This window comes from Pyxicephalus adspersus, chromosome 7 (genome assembly GCF_032062135.1).
Source record: "Pyxicephalus adspersus chromosome 7, UCB_Pads_2.0, whole genome shotgun sequence".
NCBI lineage: Eukaryota > Metazoa > Chordata > Amphibia > Anura > Pyxicephalidae > Pyxicephalus > Pyxicephalus adspersus.
Window position 1 is genome coordinate 64,025,143 of NC_092864.1, and position 14,279 is coordinate 64,039,421.

At 37.5% G+C, this 14,279-nt stretch overlaps 2 protein-coding genes across 2 annotated transcripts in view; one reads left to right on the forward strand and one right to left on the reverse strand.

The window, feature by feature from the left end:
- The window catches only part of MPP4 (MAGUK p55 scaffold protein 4), a gene marked incomplete in the record, with an annotated part of 26,767 nt that extends 24,508 nt beyond the window's left edge, over positions 1–2,259 (forward strand). The window contains 2 exon segments of the mRNA XM_072419139.1: positions 1,474–1,553; positions 1,555–2,259. Coding sequence (XP_072275240.1) covers positions 1,474–1,553; positions 1,555–1,761 — 287 coding nt within the window.
- Positions 2,260–4,665: 2,406 nt separating this feature from the next.
- On the reverse strand, positions 4,666–14,229 carry WDR12 (WD repeat domain 12; the record flags this gene model as incomplete). Its single annotated transcript, XM_072418757.1, is given in 11 exon segments — positions 4,666–4,798; positions 5,486–5,591; positions 5,899–6,039; positions 6,266–6,351; positions 7,385–7,430; positions 8,306–8,460; positions 8,553–8,668; positions 8,756–8,862; positions 10,919–11,013; positions 11,118–11,212; positions 14,079–14,229. Coding segments are annotated over 11 exon segments (1,121 nt in total), but the record flags the coding sequence as incomplete, so codon positions are not given.
- Positions 14,230–14,279: the final 50 nt, after the last annotated feature.

Sequence of the window (14,279 nt, forward strand, 5' to 3'; positions counted from 1 at the left end):
TTTTTTTAAGGTTTGTATTTTAAAACAAGTACAAGCAGATAGAATATACAAAGGTTCGACAAAGTCACACAAGCATAACCGTATTAATCAGTCATATAAAAATATATATTCCATATGTAAGTATTCCTGCCAATGGAACCACGTGGTTGTCAATTTTTCCACCAGTGCCCTTCATGTCAGCATTTATCTGACATGATCTCATTTACCCTTCTTCATTTAACCTTCATGATCTCATTTACCCTTCCAAACCACATTCGGATGGTGGGAGGAGAAGCCTGTTTCCACATCGCAGGGATACACGCTCCAGCCCCACTCACCAGATGTACACAGATTTACAATATATTTTCAGAGGGATATTAATGTGATGTCGGAGGAAAAAAGTTGCGTCATCCGGAACTGGGAACTTTGTAAACTTTTGGAAGATCTCCAGCAGCCCCCCTCCAGAAGTCCTGGGCAATGCCAGAAAATATGTAACACGGATCTAACTGCCTGGTGACATCGCCATCAAGTCTCCAGGACCTTTGAGAGAAAACGATGCAACCATGTGTTGATGATGAGAAAGTCAGACCACTGCGTAGTCTTCATCCCAAAAAATTTCAGAGGGGTTATTGTCTGGACCAAGGGTGTCAAACTTAAATACACAGTGAGCCAAATTTAAAAACTTAAATAAAGTCGCGGGCCAACTTGAAATAGAAATAGCACTGCTACTACAATTCCCTGCGTTTATAAAACAGTCCAATACGGGGCCATGCAAAGCCACGAGAGGCCGCTGGTCTATAGACGCGAGTGACACTGGGAAATGTAGTAGCGGCGCTATTTCAATGCAGCAGCAGGCCAGCTGCAATTCATATTAAGGATTCCTTTGGGGGCCAAAACAAAAGGACATTGCAGGCCAGTTTTGGCCCGCGGGCCAGAGTTTGACACCCCCTGGTCTTGGACTCTTTGGTGGCAAATCCATGTGTGAAAATGATGTCTCATGCTCCCTAAAGCACTCTCACAATTGAATCCTGGCATTACTTTCTTGGCATATGCCCACCATGGAATAAAAAATCTAGTTATGGGAAAAACCTGGTAATTTAGTATATTCAGGTAGTCAGCTGTCCTCATTTTTGGCCATATGACATTGCTGAATGACCAATTGAAGCAACCCCAAATCCAAAAGCTGTCCTCATGGATATTCTTTTTTTTGGCCATTCATTGTTGGTTTTGGATTTAGATAAACTTGAATTTATCTGGTCTCTAGTTGTACAAAATCACAACAGACATGTAAACCCATAAGTACATCTCAGCTTATTTGTATACTTTGCACAGACTTGGCATTTTGTATGTGAAGCACAGTTTAAGCGTATGTCTTGGAACATGTGCACATTTCCCCCCTTTTATTGTTCATGTATAATTGTGCTGTAATATTGCAAATGCTGGCGATAAACTTAAAAAAAAACAGAGTTTATTATTTCACTTTTTCCTCTGTAGGCCCTTCAGGAGTTGGAGTTAATGAACTGAGAAAACAGCTGATTCGTTCAAATCCCAATTTATTTCAAAGTCCAGTGCCATTATTTATTTTGTGGCTTTCAGGAGGAAGATTTCCAGGAGATTGAGGAGCAAGCAAAGAAAATGGAGGCACAATTTGGACAGTATTTTGACCAAGTGTTGGTTAATGATGATCTGCAGTCTGCCTGCATCCAACTCATGTCCATTGTCCGTCGTGCCCAAGATGAGCCACAGTGGATTCCAGCATCTTGGATCTGTTCAGATTCTTGAAACCTTAAAAATGGTCCCTCAGATATTGAGAGATGTTCTATATTTTATATCAGTTTTATTAAACTTCGGTAGGGACTAAAATGTCCCTACTTAGGTAGGGACTAAAATGTATTATTTGCATAGAATATTAGAAAACACTAACTAAAGTTTGGCAATGGATGTTTTATAAGTAAATTATAAGTTGGAGGCTATTGAACTAATAAAAACTCCATGGAAAGTAGTAAAGACTGTGATATATGCATGTTTGCAACTACAATATATGAACCACACCCTGCACTGATCTCCTCATTTGACTTGAATAGAAAGTCTTTCTTCATCAGTCATTTTTGGATCCCTCCTGCTAGAGAATACATGACATTTTCCTTTTTCTGAATAGGTTTGCAGATTATGCCAAGAAAAAAAAATTTTTTTGCCCAAACATTACCTAAATCCCAAAACATAGTTTACATTAATTATTTTTAGTAAAAATACACTAAATGTAAGTCTAGTACACACAACCCTACATCCTAGTTCTTTTGTAAAATTGTAATAACAAATTATTTTGAGCACATGGATACTGAATTTGTTAATCCATATTTTGTTTTGCATCAATGAGACATAAAAAAAACAAACAAAAAACAAACAAAACACAATACTCAGAATTGTCTTCAGGTGATGCTTTAAAAGCATTTACAGTTTCAATATATATATTGCTAGATCTAATATTGTGTGTATGCATGGGAAGCAATTTCATTTTGGCAGGGTTTAATTTATTTTATGTTTTAAAACAATAAAACATCAGAGATGAAATTTTTCAGGTTCATTTGTTACAGAACAGAGTAATGGATGTTCCATCTCATCATACCGACAGTGTTAGTTGTGGTTCCTGGCATCCAGACGGAGCAGGTAAGCAGGGAAACCAGAAGAGACAGGGTCTGGTGGATAGTCAGTCATAGTCACCAAAAATGTACCAACTCTGATGCCAAGGCCCTGGGTAATAATTGCCTGTCGATGGTATTATTTGTATTTCATTGATATTTGCCTCTCGTTGGTATTATCTGCATGTCACTAATATCTTTGTTTCTGGTAGAATCTGCATGTCATCAATATCAGTTGTTGATAAATAATCTGTTTGTAAACTATTCGCTGCACGCCACTGATATCTTCCTGTTGGTGGTGGGGATACCACTCTGTTCTTTGGAAACCTGTGCCTGCACAGTAGGTCTGTCAAAAAATCAGGTCTTACTGCTCAGGTACAAAATCAGAAACCTCAGAAGCAGTAAGACTTTCAGAAATTGTATCTTACTGCTTAGGTACAGGGTTCTGATTTTGTGCCTGTGCAGTAGGACCAGATTTTGACAGCCCTGTGCACCAAAACTTAGTACACATATTTGGGTTTGTGATTTCCTGACAACCAGCTGCACCTAGGTATGTCTTCCCCTGATGTAACCACAATTTGATTCGGTCCACAAAATATATGTAGGAAGATGGTAACTTGTTTGATAGGGCTCTGCCTAATAATCCATGTTTATGTACAATATGTGGTATTTTGTGCAGGCTACCTTTGAAATGAGCAATTAAGAAAGTGATTTGGAAAAACTCAAAACTGCAATGTTAAGCATTTGGTAGAATAATACCAGAAATCCATATGATCGTGGCCAGGATTTTTGTTATACATCAGAGCCAAAAACTGGCCGGCATTAGGACATTTTCACAGCTGCTTAGGTCGATGTTTGGCTAGAAAGACAAACCTTGATGGGTAGTATACACACTGATAGCAATAAATATGATGGGTCCAAGCATGTAGCTTCTGTAAGGACAGTTAGTAGAATCTGCAGATTTGTATCTTTTTACTTGATGCCTAAAAATAATGCTTTAGCATCAAAGTAAAATAGTTATCAAAACGCAAACAGATCATGTAGTACAAATATTTTTTGTGTTTAGTATAAATAAACCATTGGTACCTTTATGGAAGCATTTTCTACTCTTCAGGGAGTTGATGGCTTTTGATTTGGGCATTCCCATACATCACAAGTTTTAGGTATTGCTATGTTTGTCAGTCTAAAGAAATGTAAAACTCACTCACAAAAGCAGGTTGAACGAAAAACTTTTGCAGGTCAAATAAAGGGCTCAGTGATTTCTGAATGATTTCAGAAGAGTCTTAAATTGATTCTATTAATACAAGCCCCATATATTAGAACCCCCCACTTTCCTTGTCAGGTTTTTTTTTTATCCACTTTTCTTACTTAGCTTCTCTTGGGATGCAATACTCTGCTACTCTTCAAAGCAGTCCCTCACAGATTTTTCACTGCTAATGTTCTGAGTTGAATGATGTTTGGGATCATAAAATCCACATTTTGTAAGCCCCAGTAGCACATCATCAAAAACTTAGCTTACAATTTGTCTGGATGACACAAGTATGTAAGCAGTAAGACTGTGGCCACTGTATGTTGCAGGTACATACAGACCTTGTATCATCATGACACTCAGGTGGCAGGTCCAGGAAATTCAGTACCAGGTCTCCTCTTGAGTGTTTTGTGTCCCATGACTTTTTAAAGAAAGCACAGGACAATTGTCAGGTCACAACCATGATGATTCAAGTTAACAATGAAGCTGCATGGGAAAGTGGTGAGTGTGTGTCAGTGGTGGGGGTGATGTTTTTCTGCTGAAAATGGTGCTAGAAACAGACATGTGCCAATGTTTTAGTTTATAGCTTATGATCCCTGGCACCATCCATGGGATATAACAATTATGGGAGGGTGGATGTTCTTCTGTCTGCTATTTGTTAACCTACTAATAGCCATCTATTCACAAACATGTAAAATACCGTGTTCCACTGGGCATGTTACATGATTTGTTTTAACTCATCATATTTCCACATTTACTGCATGACTTCCCAGTCAGTAACATCAAAATAAAACATACCTTCTGGTATCCCAGAGTTTCACTATATTATCGAGAGATCCAGAAACAAGCTGTTCTTCATTAGTTGGTGACCATTTTACTGAAGAGACCCACCCTGTGTGTGACGTCAAAGAGAGCAAAACCAGAGAACCATCTGTAAAAGAAACCTAAATTAGTGACTGCCAGCACTAGGTGTCTCATACTTATGGGACCAGAATAGATACACATTTCCTTTTCATAAAATAAAAACTTGCCAGATTAGCTTTCTGTGTACATTAGATTTTACCACAGTTTGGCTTTATTGCTGAACTCTAGAAACAGAATTAACAAAAAACAGAGGGAGTAGATACGGGATTATATATTTGCCAAGAGATGGGCATTTGAAGCAAACAAGTAGTAAAGCTTCTACTATCAGGCCATTAGCAACATCATTGCATGGTGTCTGTATATTTTATCAGATGTGCTTCAAATGTTCATTTGTCCCTAAACCTATGTGTAAATTGGAAACAAGATGCAGTACCTGCTGTATGACCTTTTTCCCTGGATGTAATATTTAATGCATGCGTATTCACTTTGTGCAAGCAAATGACCTTTATCTTACCATTTGTTTGCTACATAGGATTAACGGCTTGCTGAAACTGTATTTCAATTGGCCACCATCTGATACATAAAATTGCATTGTCTACTAGTGTAGTATTCTTTTTGGATATAATCCCAGTGGCTTAATGTTTTCAAAAAATGTATACTGCAATTTTTTTAGGTGCAAAGTTACCTCTTTTTTTTTTTTTTTTTTAACTTGCCTGACTTTAGATTCTGTAAAGGTATTGCCTTGGTTGCTTACCTTTAGTACGTGGATCCCAGAGTCTGATATGTCTGTCAGTACTTCCAGATGCAAGGCGTCTGCACAGTGGCGAGTAGGAGATGCAGTTAAATACCTTATTTCCTGTCTGCAAGAGAAAGTGCACAATCAATTCAAATAGTACTTTACTACACTTAACTTAGAGAAAAACAAAACAGAAATAGTTCTTCTCTGTTGTATCTCCAGAGTACCTGCAATGAATAATTGCCACTCCATACCTCTTCTGGTGACAAATATAGACTTTCTCCATCACTTTCACTTTTTAATCAAAAGCCTATTTATTCTAGAAACACACTCAAATACATATTCTATGACTCCATAAGTGTAGATACAATGACCCAATATTCCTTGTACAGTTTATGCTACCTATTAAGTGAAAATGGCTTTCCACTTACCAGAGTGGCTTTGGCTTCTCCAGCTTCAACGTCCCAAACTTTGATGGTATGATCCCATGATGCAGTACAAATCTCATCAGCATCGGACCATAACACAGAGGAAATAGCTTCATTGTGACCAGAAACGGTGACTATGGGGGTCTGAAAGAAATAGCCATTAATTGCTGATGAAAGAAGAGGCCATTCACTTGAAAAGTAACATATTATAAAACTAATAGTTATTTTTTAAATATTCAGTTAAAGCTGACGTATCATCACATTTTTTACATTATACTTGGTAGATGACCCTTTTAAGGTATAAAAAAATGTTTTTTTTTCCCCTTTTATTTTTTTTCAACAACCCATTTGCCCATTTCTATAAACCTACTCTTGTTAGTCCAAGCTGTTCAGTTTTTTGCTTTTTTCTTGGATGGCTTTGGTTCTCCTCAGTTTCATCTTCCTCATCTGTGGGGACTGTAACAAAAAAGTAAGCATTTAAGAACATGTCTCATTAGTGACCTCTGCCTGCATTTTAGTAGTGTTTTTAATTAGGAAAATATGACAGTATGCATTTCATATTTACTACTTGCTGCAAGCAAGAGGTATGCTCAAAGCTACTCTGCAGCTCTTCACACAAACTGCTACCCTGTAATCAGTCCTAGACTATTTAATGTACAGCGCTGCGTAATATGTTGGCGCTATATAAATCCTGTTTAATAATAATAATAATAATAATAGACTAGATGGCAGACTAACAAAGCAAGATACATATGAACAGCATTAGGGATGGGTTACTGTCATTAGTTCTATTGTGACACCATTCAGAATTACTGGACAGGTGCATGTGACCTGCAGCTCACACAGGTTTGGCATCCCTTTAGACTGGGATAGCAATGCAAACCAGGTTAAAGAAACAAAAGCCAGTTGACACAGGCTCCTAGAGGGAAGAGGAACCCTCTTGTTCTTGCTTGGTTTTTGGTCATAAAGAAACAGTCCAAAAATACCAATAATTAAAGCTAATGCATGTTACTACTCCGTGGCCAACTTGAATAGCAAAGAGAAGGATCAACGCTCCTTAGTACATCAGCAATCTCCAATGGCAGCACCCAGATTGCGGTTCTTATCCATGCGGAGGAAGAAAATAAAATCAATATACTAGATGTTTGCAAGGGACACCAAGTATGAAAAACAAACTTTCTCACAAGCTAGCTTTAATCAGAAATGCCTCTTCTATCAGAATACAAAAAAAGTAAGCTGCCAATCCTGCCTTTTCCTTTCGAAAACTATAGTTTCCTGACTATCATATTGCTTTACCTTGACTCACTTTGAACAAGTATGCAATTCAGGAGTTTTACACGCCAATCTGGCTGTATTCTGCTGAAGCCTGACAATCAGATGTCCATCAGCACTCCAGTAGTGATAATCTACTCATTTCTCTTAGTAAAGGTTTTCTTTTAATGGCTTCTTGTTTTGTCAGGTTAAAGTTTCAGGATATTACTTTACTAACCTGCTGACCAAATCTTCAGCATTTTGTCCCACGAACCACTGCAAAACTAAACAAAAGTAAATGGTCACATATGGCATGCAATTTACAGATACAGACATTCTAATATGATTTTAAAAAATTAAACCTTAAATAAAAATATGAAATCAGTTCTCATTTGCATGGTCTCATTTGCAATTTCTCCTATAAGAAAGGACTATTCCTAAAAGAGTTATAATGGTCTGCCTCTTGTTAAATGCTTTTTTTTGCCATTAGTTTACAACACTACAACATTGCTTTATTACAGACAGAATGTCTGTTGGTTGTCATTCATATCCGGACCACCTGAAGGAAATGTTTGCATCAATGTTCATGGTAGGGGGGAACCATTCAGACCAATACCTAACACAGTCACCTGGATTTTATAATGCAGGGACCTCATGAGACTGGGTGGTATACTGCACAGTTATTTATTTTTAATATTGTCCCAAAACACTGTATCAGTTAGTTATGATGAGCTGTATTTATTTTACGTAGAAATGGTCTGGTTACTGGGTATCTTTTACAGCTTTACCTTTCCTCCTGCACAGTTCTACAGGCTACTCTCCTGTAATAAAATTGCTTATTCTGATTTCCCTGCACACTGTTCGGACACAATAGCAGCCTCAGAGTCTTATTTCCTGACTGGAGGACATCCAGAATCATGGGGTGTATAAAAGTTTATGAACAACAGTGTACATAAATTATTTTAGTAATAAAGTATACCAACCGTTTTTACACTGATGGCAAATGGGTTGAACTTTGTCATCATATTTGTAAAAATCCTGAAGAAATTACTACCGTATTTAAAATGTATTTTAAACTATTTGGGATATTTAAAAAGTTTAATCACATATAGCAAATATACAATCATAAAATGAAACAGAAGCAGGCACACAGCATTACTTTGGTTCCCGATCCATCCACAGCTATGGAGTCCACACTACCAGCATGACCTCTGCAACAATGAAGCGCCTTCACTTTGTTCTTTTCTGAATTCCATTCCCACATGAGTATTGTCTGGTCCATTGAAGCACTCAGCAGCAAACAGGTCAGCCCATCTATAAAAGATGTAATTACACCAGAAAAAATATATGTATGAACAAAAATAATGTAATAAATAAACTAATCTACTAATTAAAAAGAAAAATACCTTTTTTGATCCAAGCTACATCCTTCACAACCTCACTGTGGCCCGCAATTGTCATAAGTGGCTTTCCCTCCAGTGACCAAATCCTACTTGTCTTGTCATATGAGCCAGTTAGAATCCTAACAATGTAAGAATGCAAAATCATATTATATATAAGCTACAGGGTATCACTATACATTATAAGAGGATAATAAAAGTGGACGTACCATTCTTCACTTCCTGCGATAGAGCTGACCCAGTCATCATGAAGCATGCATTCTTCAGGTTGAGGGGCTGTGATCTTTTCCACATATTCAATTTCAACAACATCTTCCTATAGTGAAAGAACAATGTTATTGTAACATCCCCAACAATAATGAATATAAAAAAAACAATGAAAAATAATTCAACAATCTGCAAAGTTCTCTGCATTAATTAAGAGGGTACAAATACACAAAGATACAGTGCCCTATTATTAAAAATTCAATGTGCTGAAGAACAAATCATACAAAACATTTACAGGAGAAGAAAATAGTCTAATAAAACAAACACACTCTGTTATCTTTATATTATTATTACATAACAACAGGCAGAAAGAATTGGATAGTTTGGTATGTGATGATAGGAAGTTATCGTTTTTATTCTTTATCAATATTTATTATTTTAATGTTTACATATCGCTGACACATTTACAAAATCCATAGTCTTCAAAATAATACAGAACTAGTTTGTAAAATAAATCACAGTTCTGGGATGCTCCAGCATCTAAGGATGTTCCTAATATCAGACTGAACAGGACAGGGAAGGACTAGCATTATAATGTGATCATCCTTTTGCCTTCTGTAGACATGTTCCTACTGTGTTTGATTTAACAACACTGCACAATAGCTTTAACTGCTCATCCTTTTTTTCTCTGCCTAATGCTGTATTCAGGTGGTGTCTGCAAAACATGGAAACCTGGGGTTCCTGCTATTTTCCATATGAACGTCCCCCTTAGAATGAATATTCATCCTGAACTTTCCAGTGTGACTTAATAATTTTCTTTAGTCTCAGTCGTTGGTTATTACCTCCTTACAGATTTATTAAAACTTTCCAAGGCTGGAGAGGATACACTTTCATCAGTAAAACTGGGTTTTCCAGCAAACCTGAAATAGATTTCTTTAAAGTCATTTGCGGTTTGCTAGCAAATGTTTTGAACACTGGACTAGATCCATTCCAGGTATGCTGGATCACCCAGGCTCACTGAGGAAAGTGCATCGTCTACAGTTTTGGGAAGCTTTAATAAATCAGGGCCAATGAATGAGAATCCATGAAATAAGATCAGAGCTTATAACAGCACTACTTATATTAGAGCATCAGACCGGTAACAGGAACATAAAGACTGCAACAAGATAAAAATCTTTTTATATCTGTTGGCCTGTTTAGATGGATGACTGTGGCTGTAGCCATAAAATTAATAATTTTTATTATATATATATTACACACACACACACAATAGACCTCTGATACGGTATGTTTGCACTAAACATAAAACAATTGCAAAGTACCTAATACTCAGCATTATTGCAACAAATATTAAGAGTACTAAGAATTTTGAAGGCAAATCCTGCAAAGCAGTCATGAGCTAGCCTAGAGGCCAATGACTATTTGTTATACAGTTGTGGCAATGTTGTACAAGAGGTACAAAGTTCTAAAGAATATATAAGGATTTCAGCTGTTGCTCTCTTTCAATTAAAACAATGTTTATTACTAAGGGTGAATACAAAGGCAAAAATATGTATCCAAAAACCAGACAGAGATTAACATGTCCACAACACAGTATATCATGCTGTGGATCTTCAAATTGCTAGCTTTTCATTGACCTTGTGTCCTGCCTTACATTATTATTATTACACAGTATTTATATAGCGCCATCATATTACGCAGCGCTGTACAAAGTCCATAGTCGTGTCACTAACTGTCCCTCAAAGGAGCTCACAATCTAATGTCCCTACTGTAGTCATATGTCATTATTGTTGTCTGTCAATTTAGGGGAAAGCCAATTAACCTAACTGCACATTTTTGGGATGTGGGAGGAAACCCATGCAGACACGGGGAGAACCTGCAAACTCTACGCACATAGTGTCCTAGCTGGGATTCAAACCTAGGACCTAGCACTGCAAAGGCCAGAGTGCTAACCCCTGAGCCACCGTGCTGCCCGAACATTCCTTCATCAGATATGTTTTATTCAAGTATTTAAACTCATTTTTATCCTCCGAGTCTTCTGGTTGGTACTCCTACCTAAATTCTGAACTGGAGGCCCTATAATACCATACCCCAATCAGCAGGATTTCCCTGGATTGGATTTGAGTACACTCAAATATTATTAAGACAAAGATGTAATCACTTACTGTGGACAATCCCTCAACCTCCATATGCTTGATAAGTGGAAGCCGCAGAAATTGGCTCTTGACAAGGAAGTCAAACTCCACCTGCGTATGGTCTTCTGTAACACAACAGATAAATTATTGTTATTGATACAGCAACATACTTGCAATTGATTCCAAATTACTATTGTGATAAAAGCACTAGTTAGGAAGTGTAACATACCATTTTTGCTTTCGAGTACTTTGTTGATAACATTGCTTAGATCTGCAACCTCAGAGAAAGCTGGGATAGAGAATGGGAAATCATCGATTTTATACCTACAATAAAAAGTATAATTGCATCAGTATATTGGGAATACAAAGCATATATCCTACCAACCTGCACTGAGGTTTCAAAAGAGAAATAAAAACAAATTTATGACTGGAAATTATATTTTTAGGTTCTGAAATACTGAAAGATTTGATTGGTTTTTATAACACAATGGCTCATCTTCATACATTTTTGATCATAGCTTTGCCAGTGTCCATAGATATTCCATTCTACTTGCTTGATATGCTGCTTGTTATGTTTAGATATTCCAATCATATCCACAAAAAAACTAACACTGTATGGAGTTGTGAGCAGGTAATGTCACCTAATAGCTGAGGCACATGGAAAATCAAAAAGTGTGATACCACCACCAGAGAACGCAAGTGATTTAATACAACCAACACTGCATCTAAGAAAAATCTAATTATTGTGCATTGTACATTCCAATGTTACAGGTCTTTTTATATCTTATCAGTAATTGCAGTGCTGGGTATCTTCCTGCTTACTATTATTATTATTATTATACAGGATTTATATAGCACAAACATATTATGCAGCGCTTTACATTAAATAGGGGTTGCAAATGACAGACAGATACAGACAGTGACACAGGAGGAGGAGAGGACCCTGCCCCGAAGAGCTTACAATGTAGGAGTTGGGGGAAGTATCACACAATAGGAGGGGATAAATGTAGTAGTGGGAAGTAGTGAGGATTTTAAAAGACAGAAAAAGATGGGTAGGCAAGTTTGACTAAATGGGTTTGGAGAGCTTAAAAGCAGAAGATGATGAGTTCTGGTTTATCCAGGTTGCATTTTATTGACAAGGATGTATTTATGACTATTTCTTTTTTCTGACTGAGGAAGGAAAAAACAGCACTAGACACCAATAATTTTTCTGCTCCTACAATAGGAGGAAAGCATGGTGATGCAGAGCAGAGAGATACTCATCAGTGTGCCACTTCTCCTTTATTGCCCAATAAGCTGAGGGACAGTCAAGACCCATAAATGTTAGTTACCTCCAGCATAGGAAGATTGGGTGTCGTTTTTCTGCTATGCTGTGCAAGTCCCAGGACTGGAGTTACAAATTACAAGACATTGACAGCTGCCATATATGACTTCAGCTTTAAACAGACAAGCCCCAAATTCACATTTTTATTAGAAAGTAGTCCTGATGCCTAAAAACTACTAAGCATGTACAGAGGTTTCTGAAAGGAATGAGAGCCTGGTTAGAAATGTGAGCGCTCAGGACTCCATCACAGCTTTTCTCTTCTCCTTGGCCAGATGTGAATCATAGATGAAGTGTCCCAACTATATGGAACAAAATATTGCTACACAGAACAAAACAGAATCTATCAGTGTGATTTCCAACATTAGTAAACATTTTATTATTATTACACAGTGTTTATAAAGCGCTGACATATTACCCATAGCTGTACAAGTCCATAGTTGTGTCACTAGCTGTCCCTCAAAGGAGCTCACAATCTAATGTCCCTACCAAAGTCACATGTCATTATTATAGTCTAAGGTCAATTTTGGGGAAAAGCCAAAATTCAGGTAGTCCCCGAGTTAAGCTACGTACACACGTCAAATTTTTCTCCGTGGATCCACGAACGATGAACGGCGAGCGATCCTAATGCAAGGGAAGGGGGAGAGAGCGCAGCAGGGTGCCGCTCTGTCGCTCTCCCCCTCCCCTCTCCATAGAGCAGAATGGTGCTGTATGTACAACACTGTTCATGCATCTTGATCCTGAAAGATCCTTTCCAACGACAAGAATTGCACGTGTGTATGCAGCTTTAGGGACATCAGACATACAGACAACTCCTAGATGCAAACTGTGCATGACTTGCAGAAGAAATATTTTGGTAAACACAGCTGAGGTTGTGGGTGATCTTAGGGGGTGAGCTCTTTCTGCAGCCTCTTGTAACTCTTTAATGACCAAGACAAACTCTGCAGTTGTTTCTTTTTGCATATCAAAGCGCAGCTTGCTGCAGAAGTTAATGAATGTCTAGGCTACATAAAGATTTATTTTTGCTTTGTTTGTGATTAACTCACAGTGAGGATTTTATACAGTATCTGACACCATGCTGCCTAATATGTTGAGACAATCACCTGTCCTAATTGCATTTATTACAATAATGTACCTGTTCTTACATACAAATTCAACTTAAGAACAAACCTACAGTCTCTATCTTGTATGTAACCCGGGGACTACATGTACAAGTTTGTGTTGTTGTTTGAATCTGAATGCCAGGAAAACATTTTTATCTTTTTGTGTAAAGTCAGGTAGAACTAAAACCTCTTCAGCATTGATTGCTATCTATAGAACTGCCCAGGACAGAAAGTGAAGGGAATTAGAACATTTTGGATTTACTAACAGAACAGACTATGGAGAAATGTACCACCAGCGATACTTTGATTCTGGTGACAGTTGTCAGTGCTGTAGGACCACTTTTAGTGTGATTTTCTTTCACTTCCTGTGGTGTCTCTGAGACAGGAAGTGGGTGTAAATCTCCCTTTTAGAGATACTGATGGCAGTAAAACCCTGACAGTATTTTTTTTTTTTTTTTACTGCAACCAAATTTAGAGAAAAAGGTTTTAGCTGAAATCACCTCTAATATTTAAACTATACAGGCCAATTAGATTCTCACGTGGGTTGTATTACAAATTTACAAAAAACATACATAACAATTGTTTACTAAGGATACAACAATGTTTCTTCTAGTCAGATCTCTAGTAGAACAAATAATTCCTTTTTTTAATAGATTTTAGGACAAATATGATAATGTAGATACCACAGTAAATCCTCCTGTAGCTGAGCCACGCCACATACAAATAGATTTTCATTATGAATCTGTAAAAGAAATATTGAACTAACTTGTTATTTTTGGTGAAGAATCGTGCCTGGACCTGCGCCATTGCTAGAAACTCTCCCGAAATGATCCGATCTGACTTCCCTGGGCGATCCAATAGCGGCAGCCAACCACGTGTTACATGGAGCGTGCCTGCAGACAGCCGATAACATTGATCTGTAGCAACTCATCAGGCTTGGCCTTAAAGGGACATACTCCTGATATTT